This window comes from Pipistrellus hanaki, assembly GCF_964339955.1.
Source record: "Pipistrellus hanaki genome assembly, chromosome: 9".
NCBI lineage: Eukaryota > Metazoa > Chordata > Mammalia > Chiroptera > Vespertilionidae > Pipistrellus > Pipistrellus hanaki.
In genome coordinates, this window is record NC_140511.1 from 59,085,362 (window position 1) to 59,103,146 (window position 17,785).

The 17,785-nt window shown below is 36.0% G+C and overlaps 1 protein-coding gene and 1 long non-coding RNA gene across 3 annotated transcripts in view; one reads left to right on the forward strand and one right to left on the reverse strand.

Annotated features, from left to right (window-relative positions):
* LOC311627276 overlaps positions 1-17,785 on the reverse strand; it is a 570,423-nt gene that overhangs the window by 223,636 nt on the left and 329,002 nt on the right. The gene's annotated exons all lie outside the window — the stretch shown is intronic.
* ANO3 (anoctamin 3) overlaps positions 1-17,785 on the forward strand; it is a 189,120-nt gene that overhangs the window by 69,878 nt on the left and 101,457 nt on the right. For both annotated transcript variants that reach the window (XM_084893600.1, XM_084893601.1), the window contains one exon: positions 12,709-12,867. In XM_084893600.1, coding sequence (XP_084749726.1) covers positions 12,709-12,867 — 159 coding nt within the window. The remainder of the gene's footprint in view (positions 1-12,708; positions 12,868-17,785) is intronic.

Genomic DNA, 17,785 nt, shown 5'->3' on the forward strand with positions numbered 1-17,785 from the left:
AATAAAGAAAGGGATTCTGGGGCAGGGACAAGATTAGAGAAATGACTAATCTTGATGAACTTGGACCTTGGAACCTGTCATCTCTGTTTGATGGGGTCTTAAAATGATATTGGGTCAAAACAGGCAAACAGGAGGGTAGGATTTTAGAGAAAAAATAGCATTATCTAAGTATTAGTTGCACACTGTTATCAAAAATCATCTGTAATGCTGTGTGTTCCTAGTTCACCAGTACTTAATATGATTGCTACAGTCCTGCACACCCCAGTGTGATTTGCAAGGCCTCGTTGGTGAGTTGGCTGAACATCAAATTCCCAAGGCATGTCCATCTGGTCTCTTTAGGGTATTCCCTTTCCACTTGTCTCAGGTCTTTCAACTGGATAGGGAAGATAGACCCAGATTAGGTTTAATTTAAGCTAAGGTTTAATGTCTTGTTATAGCCACATGTTTGCCAGAGCATAGTTTTCAAAATAATTTTTTAAGCTACACCGTGACAATTGAAACAATGTTTAGTAAGCATGACTTTATTTGAATGTGTATTAGAAAAACATAACAAACACACTAACCAGGTTCTTTCTAGGTTAATATTATTTTGGTAAAGACTGTTTTTCAAAGGAAGGGTGCACTCTGAAGAAAAGATTTTCAATACGTGATCTGTGGCTATTGCAACATATACAGATATGTTAAAGTTTGAGAGAAACCATGGCATACTGCACCTTGTCTAATCACTTTCCAAGTGCCAGTTGTTATTTGTCTAGACCCTAAGAAGTCTGAGACTGCTGCTGATTATGTTACAGACATCAGCCACCACCTTTACCTTTTTTGAGGGAAAGTAAATGGGCTTATTCCTATCGTTTTATAGATAAAGATGTATTCATGCACAGTTACATGAGATAAGAAGTAGAAGTGGCCGAAACCGGTTTGGCTCAGTGGTAGAGCGTTGGTCTGCGGACTGAAGGGTCCCAGGTTCGATTCCGGTCAGGGGCATGTATGTTGGTTGAGGGCACATCCCCGGTAGGGGGTGTGCAGGAGGCAGCTGGTCAGTGTTTCTCTCTCATCGATGTTTCTAGCTCTCTATCTCTCTCCCTTCCTCTCTGTAAAAATTAATAAAATATATTTTAAAAAACAAAAGAAGTAGAAGTGGATTTTCAACTCTGGTGCCCCAGCTGCAAGTCATGCTGTCTCCACAACCTTAAATACAAATGCCTCTACTTAACTGGGTTTCAAACATGAGACCTTGTGTGCTGGTTGTTCACAGTCTCCAAAAAGGAATTATCTGGTTGGTGAAAAGGAAATGCTGGCCACCTTCCCTTATGCTCCTTTTTCTTATACATTCAAATTGATGCACTGTGTATTTAGCTGCATGGGCTCGAAAGCATTTAGAGGGTTTGCTGTAAGAGATTCGACTCCTTCCTCCTAAGGCTGGCGAAGGGAGCTGAGTTACAGAGGCAGGAGTTCTCAGATTGGGAGGGTTCTGAGCCTGTCTGATCCGGTTCTTATCCTGGTGCCCAGGAAGCTCTCCAGGGCTCCGGGAGATCCACAAACTCTCTGGAGTTATATGCATAGTTACAGGAATATGGTTTTTTTTCTAAGAATATTTCCTAATTCTAAAGAAGAATCAAAAACTGCTAGTTTTGTCTCGTCCCATCCTTTGGGAAATTAAACAGTCACCACTGGAGAAGCCTATACAAGTACAAACAGCCAGGGCCATGACCTCAAATGGTACCTATGGGGACCTCATGAAATTCATCTTTCTATCTCTTTATACAATATCTAACTTTTTAACAACAAGAGTAATTCTGGTACTGGAATGAACTGAGCTTCTGGTAAAACAGACACTGATATTGTAAGTGTACATTTCCAAGGCCAACTTTCCCAAGTTTCCAACATGACCTGATACATTTTCACGTTGAGTAGATTATTTGTAGCCAATGTGATGAGCTCCTCTGCTTTATGATTTTAGCAAAAATCATTGTTTGATAATATTCCTCTTGCTTGATCTCAAGATTTTCTTACCTTATTGATAGAGCTTTTAGGGGGGGAAAAAGAGGAACATAGGACTGCTGGGTCATGAAAATTTTCTGCAAATGTAAGGAACACAGCCCAGGGCTCATCTTTACTGCAGAAGCCAATACAGTTCTCACCAGATCAAATCCATCTTGGTGTGAAGGTTACAGGAGACTTGATTCTCTGCTTTCTTAGAATGTGTGATTAGTGGTAAACACCCAAGAAGTTAAAATAGTTTACTTTGGAGCATAGGAGAATTATCCTAATTTCCACACATGGTCAAGGATACAGATGATAAATCTAAGCAACTATTTATTGTCAGAAACTTTGATACTCTAAGCTGAAGGTCTGCCATTTTAAGATAAATATTCAAGTGAAACCATAGCCTTTGATCAGAGTGACTTTCTGGGCCATTCCTGTGTTTCAGAGACATATTTTCCATGTTCTGTATTTCTGACTTGACAGTTTTATTTGCATTTGCAGAAATGCTGATGAATTTAGCCTGCCCTTGTAGAATGTGACCTTTCTGTTTTGAGCTGCCTCCTCTTTTTAGGTATCTACATTTCCTTCATCTGTGATTGAATCTAGATCCAAATAAAGTGAATATATTAACATATCAAGGACACAATACTGCATTATCTTAAAAATATATTGGGCAGACTGGGCTGGTTGGTTCACTTACCACTCATATTCCTGGTCCCCATACCCCAGGAAAGTGCTTATAGGAAAACCCCATTTATAGGATGTGCACATGTCCTGGGGGTAAATCCTACCTAAGTGCTCAGGTATGCAGTTTACTTCCCATTTCTGATTTCAACTGTGCCCTGAACTTGACCTAGCAATTCCTCACTATCTTGTGATTCTTTGATAATTTGTTTTGCATAATGTTCCTTGTTCTTAGAAAAGATTGTTCTGAATAACTGCTTTACTTTTTAAGAATATAATAATTGGATGTGTGAGATTACCAATATTTTAGTTTCCTAAACACATGTTGATCACCAAGTGCCCCTTTATCCTAAACACGCTTTTGTTTTACTTTGAGAGCTTTGTAAAAGAGAGTATGACATTCATGAGTTGATGTCACCAGGAATTACACCGATGTTACAGGTTATTAATATGGCATTCAAGCAGTGTTACCCATTTTTTTTCAAAGTCTGTACAAAGTTTATTTTCTCAAACTCCTTTTACACTTGATCTTCCATATAAATATTAAGATTAGTATGTTAAATTGCAAACATACACATAAAACTCTGTTGGGATTTTAATTTAAATTATATCAGCTTTATAGGATGAATGTGGTATTTCTAATAATGACTCTTCCTGTGATAAACAGATATTTTTATAAGTATTATAGGCAAATTTATCCATCTTTTTATTTTTGTGTTCTACTTAGCTACTCAGCTACTGAGTTCCTATGTTAGCCTCTAAAAGCAATATTTTGTGCATTTCACAATTAATAATTATATGTTATTGATATTTCAAGGTTTATTTAGATAAAATTCACTTACCAGTCAATCCATCACCCATTTATACAATTCTATGTTTTTAGTATATTCATAAGATTATGCAATCATCACCACAAAATTAACTTAAAAACATTTTGTCTCCCCAAAAAGAAATCCTGTATCCATTAAAAATTTCCTGTACCCATAGTTAACTTCTATTTGACTTACCCCTCCTCTATCTCTGGGATAGAATTAACCTATATTCCTTTTCTAAATATTTGCCCACTATTGAACTTCATATAAATGAATCATATAATGTCTTTAGTGATTAGCTTTTGTCATTTAGTATATTTTCAAGGCTCATCTATGTTGTAGGATGTATGAATATTTAATTCCTTTTTAATGCCAACTAATACTCTATTGCGCAGATACACCTAATTTTATTTATGTGTTCATAGGTTAGACATTGCATTGTTTCTTCTTTTTTACATTATGAAGACTGCTATTATGAATTTTCATGTACAAGTTTTGGTGTGGCTGTGAGTTTTCATTTCTCCTGGATATATACACTGGAAACCTCTATGTGGTCATCATGCTGACATCATCTTCAAGTTTTATTGTTAGCAATAAGTACTGTCAGTTATTTTCTTTATATATGTAGAACTTAAACTGATGATGTGGTAACTCTGTATTTAACATTATTAGTAATCACTAAACTATTTTCCAAAGCTTCTGCACCATTTTACATCATGATTAGTAGAGTATGAGGCTTCCAATTTTTCCACATCCTTTTCAATGATAGCTTAATTTTGTCTTCTTGATTATAGCCATCCTAATGGGTAAGGAGTGGTATCTCATTAGGGTTTGACTTGCATTCCCCTAAGGATTTTCATTATGTTGAGAAACTTTAATGTGCTTATTGGACACTTTTATATCTTTTGGAGAAGTCTCTATTAAAACCTTTACTTATTTTAAATAGATTTTTGTGTTTTTATTATGTGTATATTATGGATATAGTCCCTTATCAGATATGTGTTTATGAGTATTTTTTCCATTCTGTACTTTATCTTTTCACTGTATTGATGGTATTTTTATGGCACAAACATCTTTAATTTTTATGTATTTGTAATTTTGGGTATTTGTTTGTTACTTGTGCTTTTGGTGTTGTATTTGAAATAGTTACCTATCCCAGGTTCTCAGATATTTACTTAAGATGTTTTAGTTTAATTTATAGTTTTGTTTTATTACATTTAGGTCTATAACCCATTTTGATTAAATTTTTGTATATGATTTAAATAGGGGTCCAATTTCTTTTGCACATAGATATACAGCTGTCTATCATTTTGTTTATTAAAAAAGTCATTTTTCCTTTTGAATTTTCTTAGTCCTCTTATTGAAGGTTAAATTACCATAAATGTATAGGTATATTTCTAGCCTAGAACTGGTGTTTGAATAAAGCCTAAAGGAGTCAAACAAATATTTTTATATGGATATCTAGTACATCTGGATCAGCTTAATTTAATAAAGAGACTGTAATTTAGCTTTCAATATTTTCTAGTTCTCGTTGAATTTTATTTCTTTAGCTTATTACTTATGCATGTTTTAATTTTAAATGTATAAATGTTTGTTTTTACTTGTTGTTTTTTGTTACTGAATTTTAGATCCTATGCAGAGTAGCCACACTGTGAACCTGCCTGCATGTTTCATGGCTTTTTCCTCCTCTTTCATGCCAGGAAGCCAGAGTTTTACATACCTCCCTGCTAATTTCTCTAAGAATTTTAAAATATGTATGTATTATTTGATCAAATACTTATCAGTTTTCATTGCAGAGTTTTGAAATGTTGTTAGACATATTGCTAGAACCACATGCCCTGACTCTCCAACTTGGTGCTACATTGTACTAGGAGGATTTTACATCTTTCCATTTCCCCTTCAGACTTTCTTTCAGTGGTCAGAAAAAAAGAGCACCACATTCCGAAGTATGGGCTTCGTATTCCAGTTGATTTGTGAAATTTGATGACATTGAATTAGCTCAGAGACTGCTTTTCATTTTGCAATAAGAGAAGCCCTAGACTCCTGTTTTCTCCTTCATGATGTGAAAGGTGCTTACTCGGGTAGAAGTAAAACAGATCTCAAATGTCATTTACCGGTTTTCCTGAGAAGACCTTTGGATCACGTCAGAGAATGAATTCAGCTGCCAGATATTTATGTGAGCATCATTCTTTACAGAAATAAAAACCCTAGCCAGAGTCAGTGGAAAGATGTGAGAGATCTGAGAAAACAGCCCCTTAGAGAAGCATTTCGGGAGAAGAGCATCATGGGATGTCAGAGCTACAAAGGCCTTTGCTTATAATAACACCCACACTTTATTTCATGGTAGAGGAATTGAGCAACAGGAGGAAATGCCAGTTGTCTAAATACATTTCAGCAGGGATAGAATCAGAAGTAAAACCCAGACCCCTTCATTTTCTTCTTGTTTTTTCTTTTTTCTTTCTTCTGTTTTGACATTTCCCATACTGTGAAGTTATCCCCCCAGTAATTCTGTTGAGTTTGATCGATGAGACCATAGCTTTCCCTCCCTCATATGGATTTTTTTTTAAATCAAACTTTTAATCTTTTTAAAAATTCATTTATTTTAATTTTTTATTTATTGATTTTAGAGAGAAATTGAGAGACAATGATTTGTTTTTCCATTTATGTACACATTAATTGATTACTTCTTGTATGTGCCTGGACCAGAGATCAAACCCACAACCTTTCCATACCCATATGATGCTCTAATCATCTGAACTAACCTTTGAATATTTAAACGAGTTCTTTAATTTTAATTAACTCATAAATCTTCCTGTGACAGACTATAAGAGGACCTAAATGATCTCTGCCCTCTGGTATTAAGACTGGCTTCTTTCACTTAGCAGCGCAGTCATTTTTAAAGTGCTTAAAAGTTTAATATGATTTAAAAATGAGCTATGAAGCTCTAAATGCTATGAAGTTACCAAACACTAGAAAGAAGAGGCACCTAATGTACTACTCATTCCCAAGTGTTTCTCTTCTAAAAGTTTTCTTCCGAAGAAACCAGAAACACCAATCAGAAAGAATATATGCACCCCTATGTTCATGGCAGTGCAATTTGTAATCTCTAAGATGGGGAAACAGCCTAAATGCACATCAGCAGATGAGTGGATTAAAAAACTGTGCTGCATCTACACAATGGAATATTATGCTGCTATAAAAAAGAAGGGATTTTTACTATTTGCAACAGCATGGATGGAACTGGAGAGCATTATGCTAAGCAAAATAAGCCAGTAGGAGAAAGATAAATATCACACGATCTCACTCATATGTAGAATATAATGATCAACATAATTTGATGAACAAGAATAGATCCAGAGACAAATGGTAGGGGCAGGGTGAGGGGTTAGAGAGCAACGAAAGGACTTTGTATGCATGCACATTAGCATAACCATTGGACACAGACACTGGGGCGGTGGGGGCTTGCCCGGGATGGGAATGGGTGTGAGGGGGTAGTCAATTGGGGAAAAAGAAAACTTTAAACAATTAAAAAAAGTCTTCCTGGGAGAGTGAAACTCAAGAATGAGATGGAAGTCAAGATTGGCTTGAGTCTGGAATGTCTGTGGTGCTGTTACTGCTTTGTTTCAACATATGTGCTATTTTGAAGCTGCCACCTGGTGCAAACAGCTTTGTCCCATCAATTCCATATTCTGTAGGCCGGTGGGGCTGCAGAATCCACAGGCAAGCCTGCCTCCAGGTCAGGGAAGGGGCAGTGGCAGTGCTTGTTTCCTCCCCTGCATTCCCAAAAACATAAGCAGTGAGACAAGAGGCAGCTCTGCTTCTTCAGAACCTCCTTAATCTGGGGATTACACAGCTACACAGCTTGCACATTCTCTGTGAGTCGAGTAAAAAAAGAGAGAAACAAATCCCTATGAAAATCCCAGATGGGACAAGTTGCTGGTAGCCCACTGCCAGGGAAAATGCTTGCTTCATGACAGATTTAGGAATTCTGCTTTTGACTCACCTTGTTGTGGGGAAAGAACATCATCAATCAGCAATGTCTCTCTTCTCCGCCCTAAGCCCCAAGTATGCTGTTATCCTGCTGGGCCTTCTGTGGCCCTATGACAAGGCACTGATTGGGTTCCTTTGGTGATGCACTAGTCTGTGAATCTGACTTTATTTTTCAAAGTCAGTGTGTCATTGCCTGCTGAATAGTAAGCAGATGGCCTAGTGGAGAACTTGTTGCCAAGATATCACCAGTTGTCTCTGGGAGAAAATAAAATCAATACCTTGTTAATTGTAAAATGATTGATTCCATGGTCAGTAATGATTTTTAATCAGTAGCATGTCACACTTAGGAAATATACACATGTAAGACAGAGCAAGAGTCAGGGGAGAAGATACAATAGTAAAATGAAAATAATAAAACTCTCATTGAACGCAGAAGGACTGTAGAACACAATGCTTAAGAGCTGCTGCTTCGAAGCAGACTCCCTGCATTCTACTCCACCCTCCACCACTGATTGGCTGGCTGGCCTTGGGCACCGTTTTATTGTATAAGTCGCTGGGCTAATGATAGAGCTCACATATCAAGTTATTATAAACATTAAATTAGTTGATATATAAAATTGCTTGGCTAAATACTTAGCATATAGAAAACCTTTGATAAACGTTAGCTATAGTTATAACTATTGAATCAAGTACAGTACAATATCCACACATATACATATATGTATCGCTGGCTAGCAGTACTAGGTTAGAAGGCCAATTAAGCAAATGAGTTATCCTTACATAAATTTATATTTCTATAAACAGCCATGTCAGTGGTAACCCTAACAGCAGTATAAAATGCAGTATGCTTTCCAGTGTCAACTGGTATTATACCAGCAATAGTTGAAAATGTAGAGAATGTAAAGACCTTTCCATCTGTTTTAAAGTCAGCCTCAATTTTAGCGTCTGTGAAAAAGAACAAATAGTATTTATGGCTCAGTTTTTATGAACATGAAATGTGTTCATATATGCAAAGTGTGTTGAAAAGTACTTGGTTTCTGCTTAGCTTATGTTAATATGATTATTTCTTTGAATATTATTTTATTAGTTATTCTTTTCTTAATATAACTTTTTTTCTGCCAGATTGTAATGAGCTGAAATATAATCACTTAGAGATTCTGCTCTAGGATGAGAAAATTTCAGGGTTACTGATTTAGGAGGACTTGTTTTTCTATGTGGATTAGAGGTAGGATTGATCTGTTAAGAAAGCAATAAAACCAGCCAATTGCTTATCAACAGTGAAGGCCACATTTGGATAACACTGTGGGTGTGTATATATATATATATATGCATAGTAATTACATTTCAGTCATTTTTACATTAAGCTAGGTACATTAAAATATATATATGTATTAATATACTATTTTATTCCCCCAAACACAGAAAATTAAAACATTTTTCTTCTATAAGTGCTATCCTATATTATAAAAGGCTAATATGCAAATCAACTGAACTAAAGAATGACTGGTGCTATGATGTGCACTAACCATCAGGGGGCAGATGCCCAATGCAGTGAACTTCCCCCTGGTGGTCAGTGCCACTCAGCCCAGAAGTCAGGCTCATGCTGGCAAGCACAGTGGCAGTGGCAGGACCCTCTCCACCTCTGTGACAGTGCTAAGGTGTCAGACATCCCCTAAGGGCTCCCAGACTGCAAGAGGGTGCAGGCCCAGCTGAGGGATCCCCTCCTCCAACCTTGAGTGCACGAACCTCGAGCACTGGGCCTCTAGTTTTAAAATAAAATAAAAAAATTATCTGAGAAAAGAACAAACAGGCTTTTAATCCATTCAATAGCACTTAAGTTCCACTATAGAATTTCTTCAGATCTACAGTATGTGATGTGTTCTCTGTTAGTTTGTTTTTAATAGGGATTATTTTTGTTGTCATATATATGTGATTTTCTTGAGGAAACCTTCTCATGTGTCTAAAATGAAAGAAAACCCCCTTTTTCCCCTCTGTAATAGCAAGAATATTTTTGAGGAATGGTTTTAACTCTGAAAAAAATTACAGTTACGTACTAGGGTTGTTTGTATTTTTCTCTTAATTAAGAATACTAAACTAGAATTTCTGGCTGAAATATGACATTGGACTAACAGTATCTATACTGCTAATTTCTAATTTTCCCTTAATGATGTGCCAAAAGAAGTTACACATACATACACACACACACACACACACACACACACACACACACACACACACAAATACCACCAGTGGAAACAAATAAAAGAGGTTTTCCTTATTTGAAGATTGGGTAGGATAAGATTAATAAACACAATCCTAGAACACAGACACTTGGCCTTATTAATTGAAATCAGTTTGTGATTCCAAAGGAGAGGTGTAGACTGGCCCATAATTTGTCCTCATCATTGGGCAGCAGAGCCTCAAGGTCAGAGAAACTAAGCCGCAGTGCCATTCTCAGAAAGAGCAGTCTTCTGAGCAAGCCGGAGTCATGCCCCATCCTTCTGCTCAGCCTCACTGTGCCTCTCTCTCAGAAAAAGGCTCAGTAAATTGGCATGGCAATAATCAGTTTCATTCTGAATACCAAATTTGGATACAATAAGTATTATATGTGCAAGCAGATACTGGCAGCATCTGAGACCTGTGTGTATGAGAAAAAGTATAGGCTTTCTTGCAATATACTATGGTAAAATGTCATTTTTTTTAAAATAATAGACCAAGGATCAGTAATCTAGACATTTCTATCCATATAAAGCCATGATCCATGAAATTTTATAAGTCACCAGAAAATGGATCAAGGACTATCACAGCAAGCTGTATTCCAAGTGAAGATCAACATACTACTAAAGTTGAAAATAAGCATTTTCTGTGAATCAGAAATTTTTTCTCCATAGGTATGTAACTGACAGAAATGTATATACATGTGTACTGCAAAATATACAGGTTAATGTTTATTAGTGTTTTATTTGTAATAGCCAATAGAATCTCAACAAACCAAGAGTCAGTGAATGAACTATACATATACAAATACATTTTTATGGGAAATATTTTTGTAATATTCAATATTTTCATATATAGAAGTTAGATTTTGGACAAAGAAAGATTGCAGCAATGAGGAGAAAGATATTTGGTATAGGTGCTGGAACAATTGGATAAGCACATAGAAATAATAAATAAGATGTGAGCTCTGCCACATACCTTATGCAACAAAATAAATTCCAGTAGTCTTTAAATCTAAATGCCAAAATACAAATGATAAATCTTTGGGAAGATAATGGAGGAGAAAGTTTTCATGATGTAGGAATAGGGAAAAGTTTTTTTTGAAAAGAACAAAAACATAAACTATGGAAAATCACTAACAGTCTGACTGCATTAAAATTAAGAGTTTCTGAATAATTCAAAACATCATCTAATTGAGTCAAGTTCAGCCACAAACATTTGAAATGTGAATACATATTAATGTCAAAGGGCTCGTTTAGAATAGATAAACAAATCATTAGAAATGGCATTAGTAATTATGGGGGCACAAATTAAATTCCAGCAAATTATGACTAAGCACCACACCACAAAATGACTAAACATAATTTATATATATATATTTTTAAAGACTAAACAAGTTATGCATCAGGGGAAACTTCAGTGCCACTGGTAGATATTTAAGTTGATTTAGAGTATTTGGCATTATCTAACAAAGTGGAGAGCAAGCACTTCCTGTGAATTAGCAATTTTGCTCCTAGGTTACAGACTTGGTAGAAATAGATGCACATGTGTATTGCAAGATACATTTATAAATGTTTATTTTGGCTTTATTTGTAATAGCCAAGACTGGAAACAGCCCAAATATCCACAATTAGCAGAAAATATAAATAAGTTTTGTTGTGCTCATATGATCTTATAACAGTGAAAATGTGAACTATAAATATATGAAAATTAGGAATGGATTTCATGCTCATAATATTAAGAGCATCCCAGACACAAAATATTCATTGTATAATTTACATTTACATAAAGTTTTATAGCAGACAGAACTAAATAAAGTGTTTAATATTTTTTGGTGATAAAACTAAAAAAAATTGTAAAGTAATGCCATAAATTATAGGATTACTGTAAATAAGGATACTACCTGGATAGTCTTGGTAGTGTTTTAAAAGGTGAAGTCAGAGAGTTTTCAAACAGTTCCAGGACCTTAATGTAAGTCTCACAAGACAGAAATTGGGTAGAAAATTGGGCAAAATCTGTGAAAAATCACTGAAATGGGTGGGCAAAGTAAGGTGCAGGCCTTAAAGTGTTGTTGATAAGTCAGCTATTTTAGTTGGATCACAACCTTATGTTCTGGGAGGAAATATTTCTTGGTGCTGGCAGCTCAGAAACTATTGTTTGGTTTAGTGTTGTTGAACAGAGGTTTAGGAAAATAATGTCTGGTCTACATATCATCTAATAAAGGAAATAATGTTGGTTTCAGTTCTCAGTACTTATGCTTTTTAAGCCATAGTACCTTTATCTTTGAAATGCAAGTTGTTAATGTTAAATAAGATAATACAAGGTATATTGAATAAAATGTGTTTATTCTGATGCCAGCATCAGAGAACCCATGTTCTGGTATTGGACTGCTCAATTTGAAATCCTGTTTCATCACTTCCTAGCTTGTCTCCTTCAGTAGATTGCAAATATTTAAAATAATCTATACCTATCTTATAATTTGAATGTAAAAACACATTTTTTAACATATTGGACTGGAGGCCCGGTGCATGAAATTCATGTACGGTGGGAGGGGGGTGTTCCTCAGCCTTACCTGCATCATCTCCAATCCAAGGGATGCCCTACTAATGACTTAAGCCTGCTTCCCATGGTTCTCTGCTCTCCATGGGGCCAGCCTGCTCCATACCACAGGGACTGCCAAGCAGGCCATGCTGGCTGATGCATGCAGGTTGCACTTCACTGTTCCTGGGTTGCTGAAGCTGTGCTGAGTGCTGCCTGTGGGCTGCACTTTCTGGCTCCCAGGTCACTGTGGCAACAGCCAAGCAGGCCATGCTGGGAGCTCTTCTCCCTGCTGACAGAGGCGATTAGGTTACTTTGCATACTCACTCCTGATTGGCTGGTGGGTATTGTGAAGGTACAGTCAATTTCTATGTTTCTCTTTTATTAGTGTAGATTGCTAGTATATTATCAGAAGTGACTGAAATCAAAATGTGGGTGCTTGTGTAACCCACGCAATTAACAACCATTGTTTTATTTGCAGAATGACATGAATTACATAGCATCCAGTGGACTTCTATTCAAAGATGGCAAAAAGCGGATTGATTACATTCTGGTTTATAGAAAATCAAATATCCAGTTTGACAAAAGGAATACATTTGAAAAGAACCTCAGGGCAGAAGGCTTGATGTTGGAAAAGGAGGTAAGTGTTTTAATAGTCTTAATTATGTGATATAGTATGCTGAAAGAAAGATGTTCTTTTAGGTTTTAGTATGGAAAGTGTGTAGCTCATGGCTTTATAAAATATATGGTTATTTTCTCCCAAATAAAAAAGAAATGCATACTATATATGGTCCAGTCAAATTTGTATTCCTTTTTTATTCTGTGCCTTTTTGTAAATTTATTTTTTTCAAAGTGCATAACAGTTATTACATTTTTTAATTGGAGGAGAAATAATTATACCTATACAAACTACAAACTGCTATGAAAGGAAAAATGAAATGTTGAAAGCAGAGAGATTGATAAATTGTTAGTGTCTGGGTTTTAATATTGAAACTATGGTGATTTTCTTCCCAATCCTTTTTTTTTTATGCTATTGTTAAAGCCTAGAGCAATTTTAGGATCACTGCACAATTTTGATTTTTTTACTCTACAAAGTTTTGCCTTCTCCAGAATGTCATATAGTGAAATCACAGTGCATAGCCTTTTCAGGTAGCATTTTTCACAGAGTTGTATACATTTATGTTTCCTTCATGTCCTTCATGTCTGCTCATATTTTTATAGCTCCTTACTTTTTAGTGTGGAATACTATACCATTGTCTGGGATGCAGGAAGAAATGGAAAGGAGAAAAAGATTAAGGAAATAGGAGAGAGATGAGATTTAAAAAAAAAAAAAGAGTAAAGGTCTTTGGGAAGATCTTAATAATGTTATAATATCAAGTATAATACCAGGGAAATCAAGATTTCTGAATTATCTTTTAAAGTAAATTTTCTACAACTATTTCTTGTCAAAGGTATTTTTGCAAAAGGTTTATTTTTACTTATGTTTCTAATTCTAAAAGTAATGACATTGATTTTTTTTAATGGTTGGGTTAAATACGGTAGGACTAGATGAATTATCCCAATGTTAGTGTGTAAAATCAGCCTGTTGTGACAAATGCACTTTGAGTGAACAAAAACATATTTCTATAAAAAGCATTTTAACATTATATAATACAAACTATTGCCTTAAGGTTTCTTTGTATTGACTTCCTATTGCTGTTTAACAAATTACTACCCATTTAGCAGCTTAAAACAAAAGCCATTTATTAACACACTAGAGGCCCAGTGCATGAAAATTCATTCACTGGAGAGGATCCCTCAGCCTGGCCTGTCCCCTCTCATAGTCTGGGAACCCTCAAGGAGACAACCTGGCGATCAGAGGAGGGCGATGTGCCCATTACACCTCTGCTGCTGCCACTGCTGGCAGCTCAAGCCTCAGCTGGCCCTGGTTACCTGAGTCTTTGGTGGCCCTTGGCAGTTGGGCAGCCATCATCTGAGGCTTACCTGTGCCTTGGGCTGGCCCTGGGTGACTTGGGGGCTGAGGAGTCTGGGGGACTCCAGAGGCAGGCATGCCTGCTTCCCTGGTAGGGCTGAGGGGACTGGGCGCTGCCATCTTTGAGAGTGACAGTCAATTAGCATATTCCCTCCTTACTTGCTGTGGGTGCTGCCATCTTTGCGATGGCATGAGGGTCAATTAACATAGTCCCTCTTTATTAGATAGGATAGTTTAGTTTCTCACAAGACTTAAATCAGTGTGTTAGCCTGTATTCACACCTGGAGCTCCAAGCATTCTTAAGCTTATATAATTGTGGTAGTATCTGAATCCTTGTGGCTGTACAGCTGAGGTTCCCATTTCCTTGCTGGCTGTCAGCCAGGGACTGTTCTCAGCTCCTAGAACCCATTCTCATTACTTTTCACATGGCTGCTCACCTCCATTTTCAAAACCAATGATGGAGAATCTTCATTGTGTCCCTCTCCTATTTTGATTCTTTCTTGCCAGGAAGAGTTCAGTTCCTTTTAGGAGCTCATCTGCCATGGAGGATACTCTATTTTTATTAACAGCAAATGTGACATATAACAAACTCAATTATGGGAGGGAATATTCCATCCTATTCACATGTCCCCAGGATTGTACAGGACAAGGACAGCCACGGAGGACAAGGATCTTGGAGAACATGTTATAATTCTGCCAGCCACACTCTTAAAAAACAGCAGCAACATGAAGAAGTATACTGCCCTTCTAAGCAAACAGACTTAGAAACTGCCTCTATGATGACAAGATAGAATCTAAGTATATTTTTAGTTTAAAGCTTATTATTTTTACTGATGACTAACTGTTTTTGTAAATACAGCCATTTGAACTACCAAAATGAACATTTTGCACTATAATAAACATCTTTTTTCTGTCAAGGTTTCAACTATTAAAAGCTATGGCCTTTGGTGGCAACTTAACTTTAATCGATATCATTGAAAATATTTAGGGCTTGTGACAGGCAGAAAGGGGACACTGAAGTGGTGAAAATGTCAGCAAGATTGGGTTTTTAACTAATAAAAATATTTTTTTATTTCTTAGTGAACAGTCCTCACAAGTCCTCATAAAATTGTATGTTGATGTGAACAGTTGTTAGATAGTCACATCATGAACAGATAATGATGCATATTTGAAGGCCACAAAAATAAATAGGTACATGATCTGTACCTGTCAGGTCAGTGCTTTGTTATCCAAATACATTCCAAGAATATACCAGCAATTTGTCTTTATCTGACTTAATACCATGAGCAACCCCATTCTATTTTATTTTAGTTATCTGCCACCAACATGCTAAAGTGACTTTGTAATTTCCTCCTCTCTCAAGAGTGAATGCTCTACCTCCTGGAAATTTTGGGTGCAATAATTAAATAATAATGTGAAGTATGAAGGCAGTTGGTGTTTTGTTCCTTCAGCAAAGCTTGCCTTCCCTAGAGCTACACAGAATAGTGGCGGACTGGGAGCTTTTGATTGCAAGAGAGAAAGCAATATTTTCCCATGTCAATCACTTCCCTTCACCAAACCAGGCTCAGTAGCTACTAGTACAAGAAAATGAAACACTATTTTTTTTAATAAAGGTATAAAAAAGAGGAATTATGTTGAGGTACGGTAATTATAAGAGAAATACAGTTCATGCTGCTTGAAAAGATCTACATTTAAAATTAAGACATACAAAATTAGAAATATTCTTGCTCTGTGTAGTTAGCTTGACATTTTACTCTTTGGTGATAGAGTTCATGTAGAAACATCCTCCTAAAACACCCCTTTAGGTGCATTAGATTATTTCACATTTAAAAGTTGACTGGAATAAATTAATAATCAGTGCTAAGCCATCTATTCATGATGCTAATTTGATTCCTCACATAGCACCTCTTCCAGAATCATTCTGGCTTAAATGCTTTCTTATCTCCACTTTCTCTTGCTTAGGTACAAGTTATAAGGAATGTACTCAAAATAAGTTACATCCATTCATTTATTAAACATTTATCAATTAGTATTTTTCTCATTCTGTACCTTTTATTTAAAATAAACATATTCCAAGTAGAGAAGGTCTTTGGAAATTGTACTCATGTGAAAGCTTTTAACGCTTTTCCCATGGTGCTTTGCAAAATACCTCAATAAGCTGTGAGAGAGAAAAAAACAATCATGGTCCAAATTTTTGGACATTCAGATTACGTTTTTCAACTTTTTATATATTTTTAGCAAGTACATGCATATTAAATTGTCTCACAAGTTTTCTAGTGAGAAACCCAGAATGAACTTGACCTTTGGATACATTCCCTAAACAAACAACTCTTTTTTCATAATACTGTACTCTTTGGAACAAACTTTTGCAAATGCTAGTCTGTGACAGTTCCTGCCCTATGCCATCGTTGGTGAGGCTGCCTTCTACATCATTGTTAATCCAATGAATGTCTCATTGCTTTTTAATAATTCTGCTTAAAAGTGTTGCTAATATAAATTGGAAATATTGTTCTGGCAAACTTGTGAAATTAGCCATCTCTAAAATAGACAGCTTTGTGGATAGTTGAATATGAAATTTTACAGTTTAATTTTAAGAGCTAGATGATTTTAAATTAAACCAATAAATCTCTTCCACACTTTAGAGTTTTTAAGACTGGTATATTTCTTGAGAAGGTCCATCTAGTTGAAATTCAAATGAGCAATGCTTACCAACTAGAATCCCACTATGTCTAACCTGGCAGATGTATCTAAATGGGAACAGATAGCAGTTCTTCCTTTATCTATGTTCAGCTCCTCCAATCGCATGGAGGAGAAGCCCTGTGGGATTCACTGTGCACATGGGCAAACTTCTTCTTAGCTCTGTGGTCCTCAGATACAGTAGGAGCTTCAGAAAATAACTGTCTAGATTTAATTTTCTAAAGCAGAATATGAAAGCAAATAATACAATATATAGCACCAAAGAAGTTGATTATTAATAGACTTATTTTAGACTATTGGACCACATCTAAGAATTTTGATGACTATTGGGCTCAAAGAGGTATCTGATTCTTTGTTAATGATATGAGCAAAGTATCCAAAACAGTGGGATCCAATTTTGAGATTTCTGAAGATGTAGGCCAAGGTACACATTTTTCATTGAAAATTCTTTAGAGAAATCTGATGCACACCTGACTCTGCTTTAAAAACTCTTGTCTAGATCAAAGACACTCAACTTCTTGTGGCATCTTGATATGGGAAGAAGTAGACTGAAAGGTTAGAGTAAGTCTGCAAATTTGACAACTTTGTAAGGTAGTGGCCTTGTATGATTTATACTCATCCCCCTGCCCCGCCAGGATTTCTATAGTACTGAGCAAGTAATGGTTACTCAATAAAATAGGCTCAAAGAATCAATGAATGAATTAACTAATGACTGGTGAGCAAGAAGGAGAGGACCTTGACAAATTACCCAACAAGAATAATTTACGATCTTAATTGGCTCCTAATTTTTCTCATTGGGGATCTTGTATCTTGGGAATGATTAACATGAGAAAATGCACTAACTCATATCATGTTTATTCCTTGCATATGATTCATTATTAAATTTTTA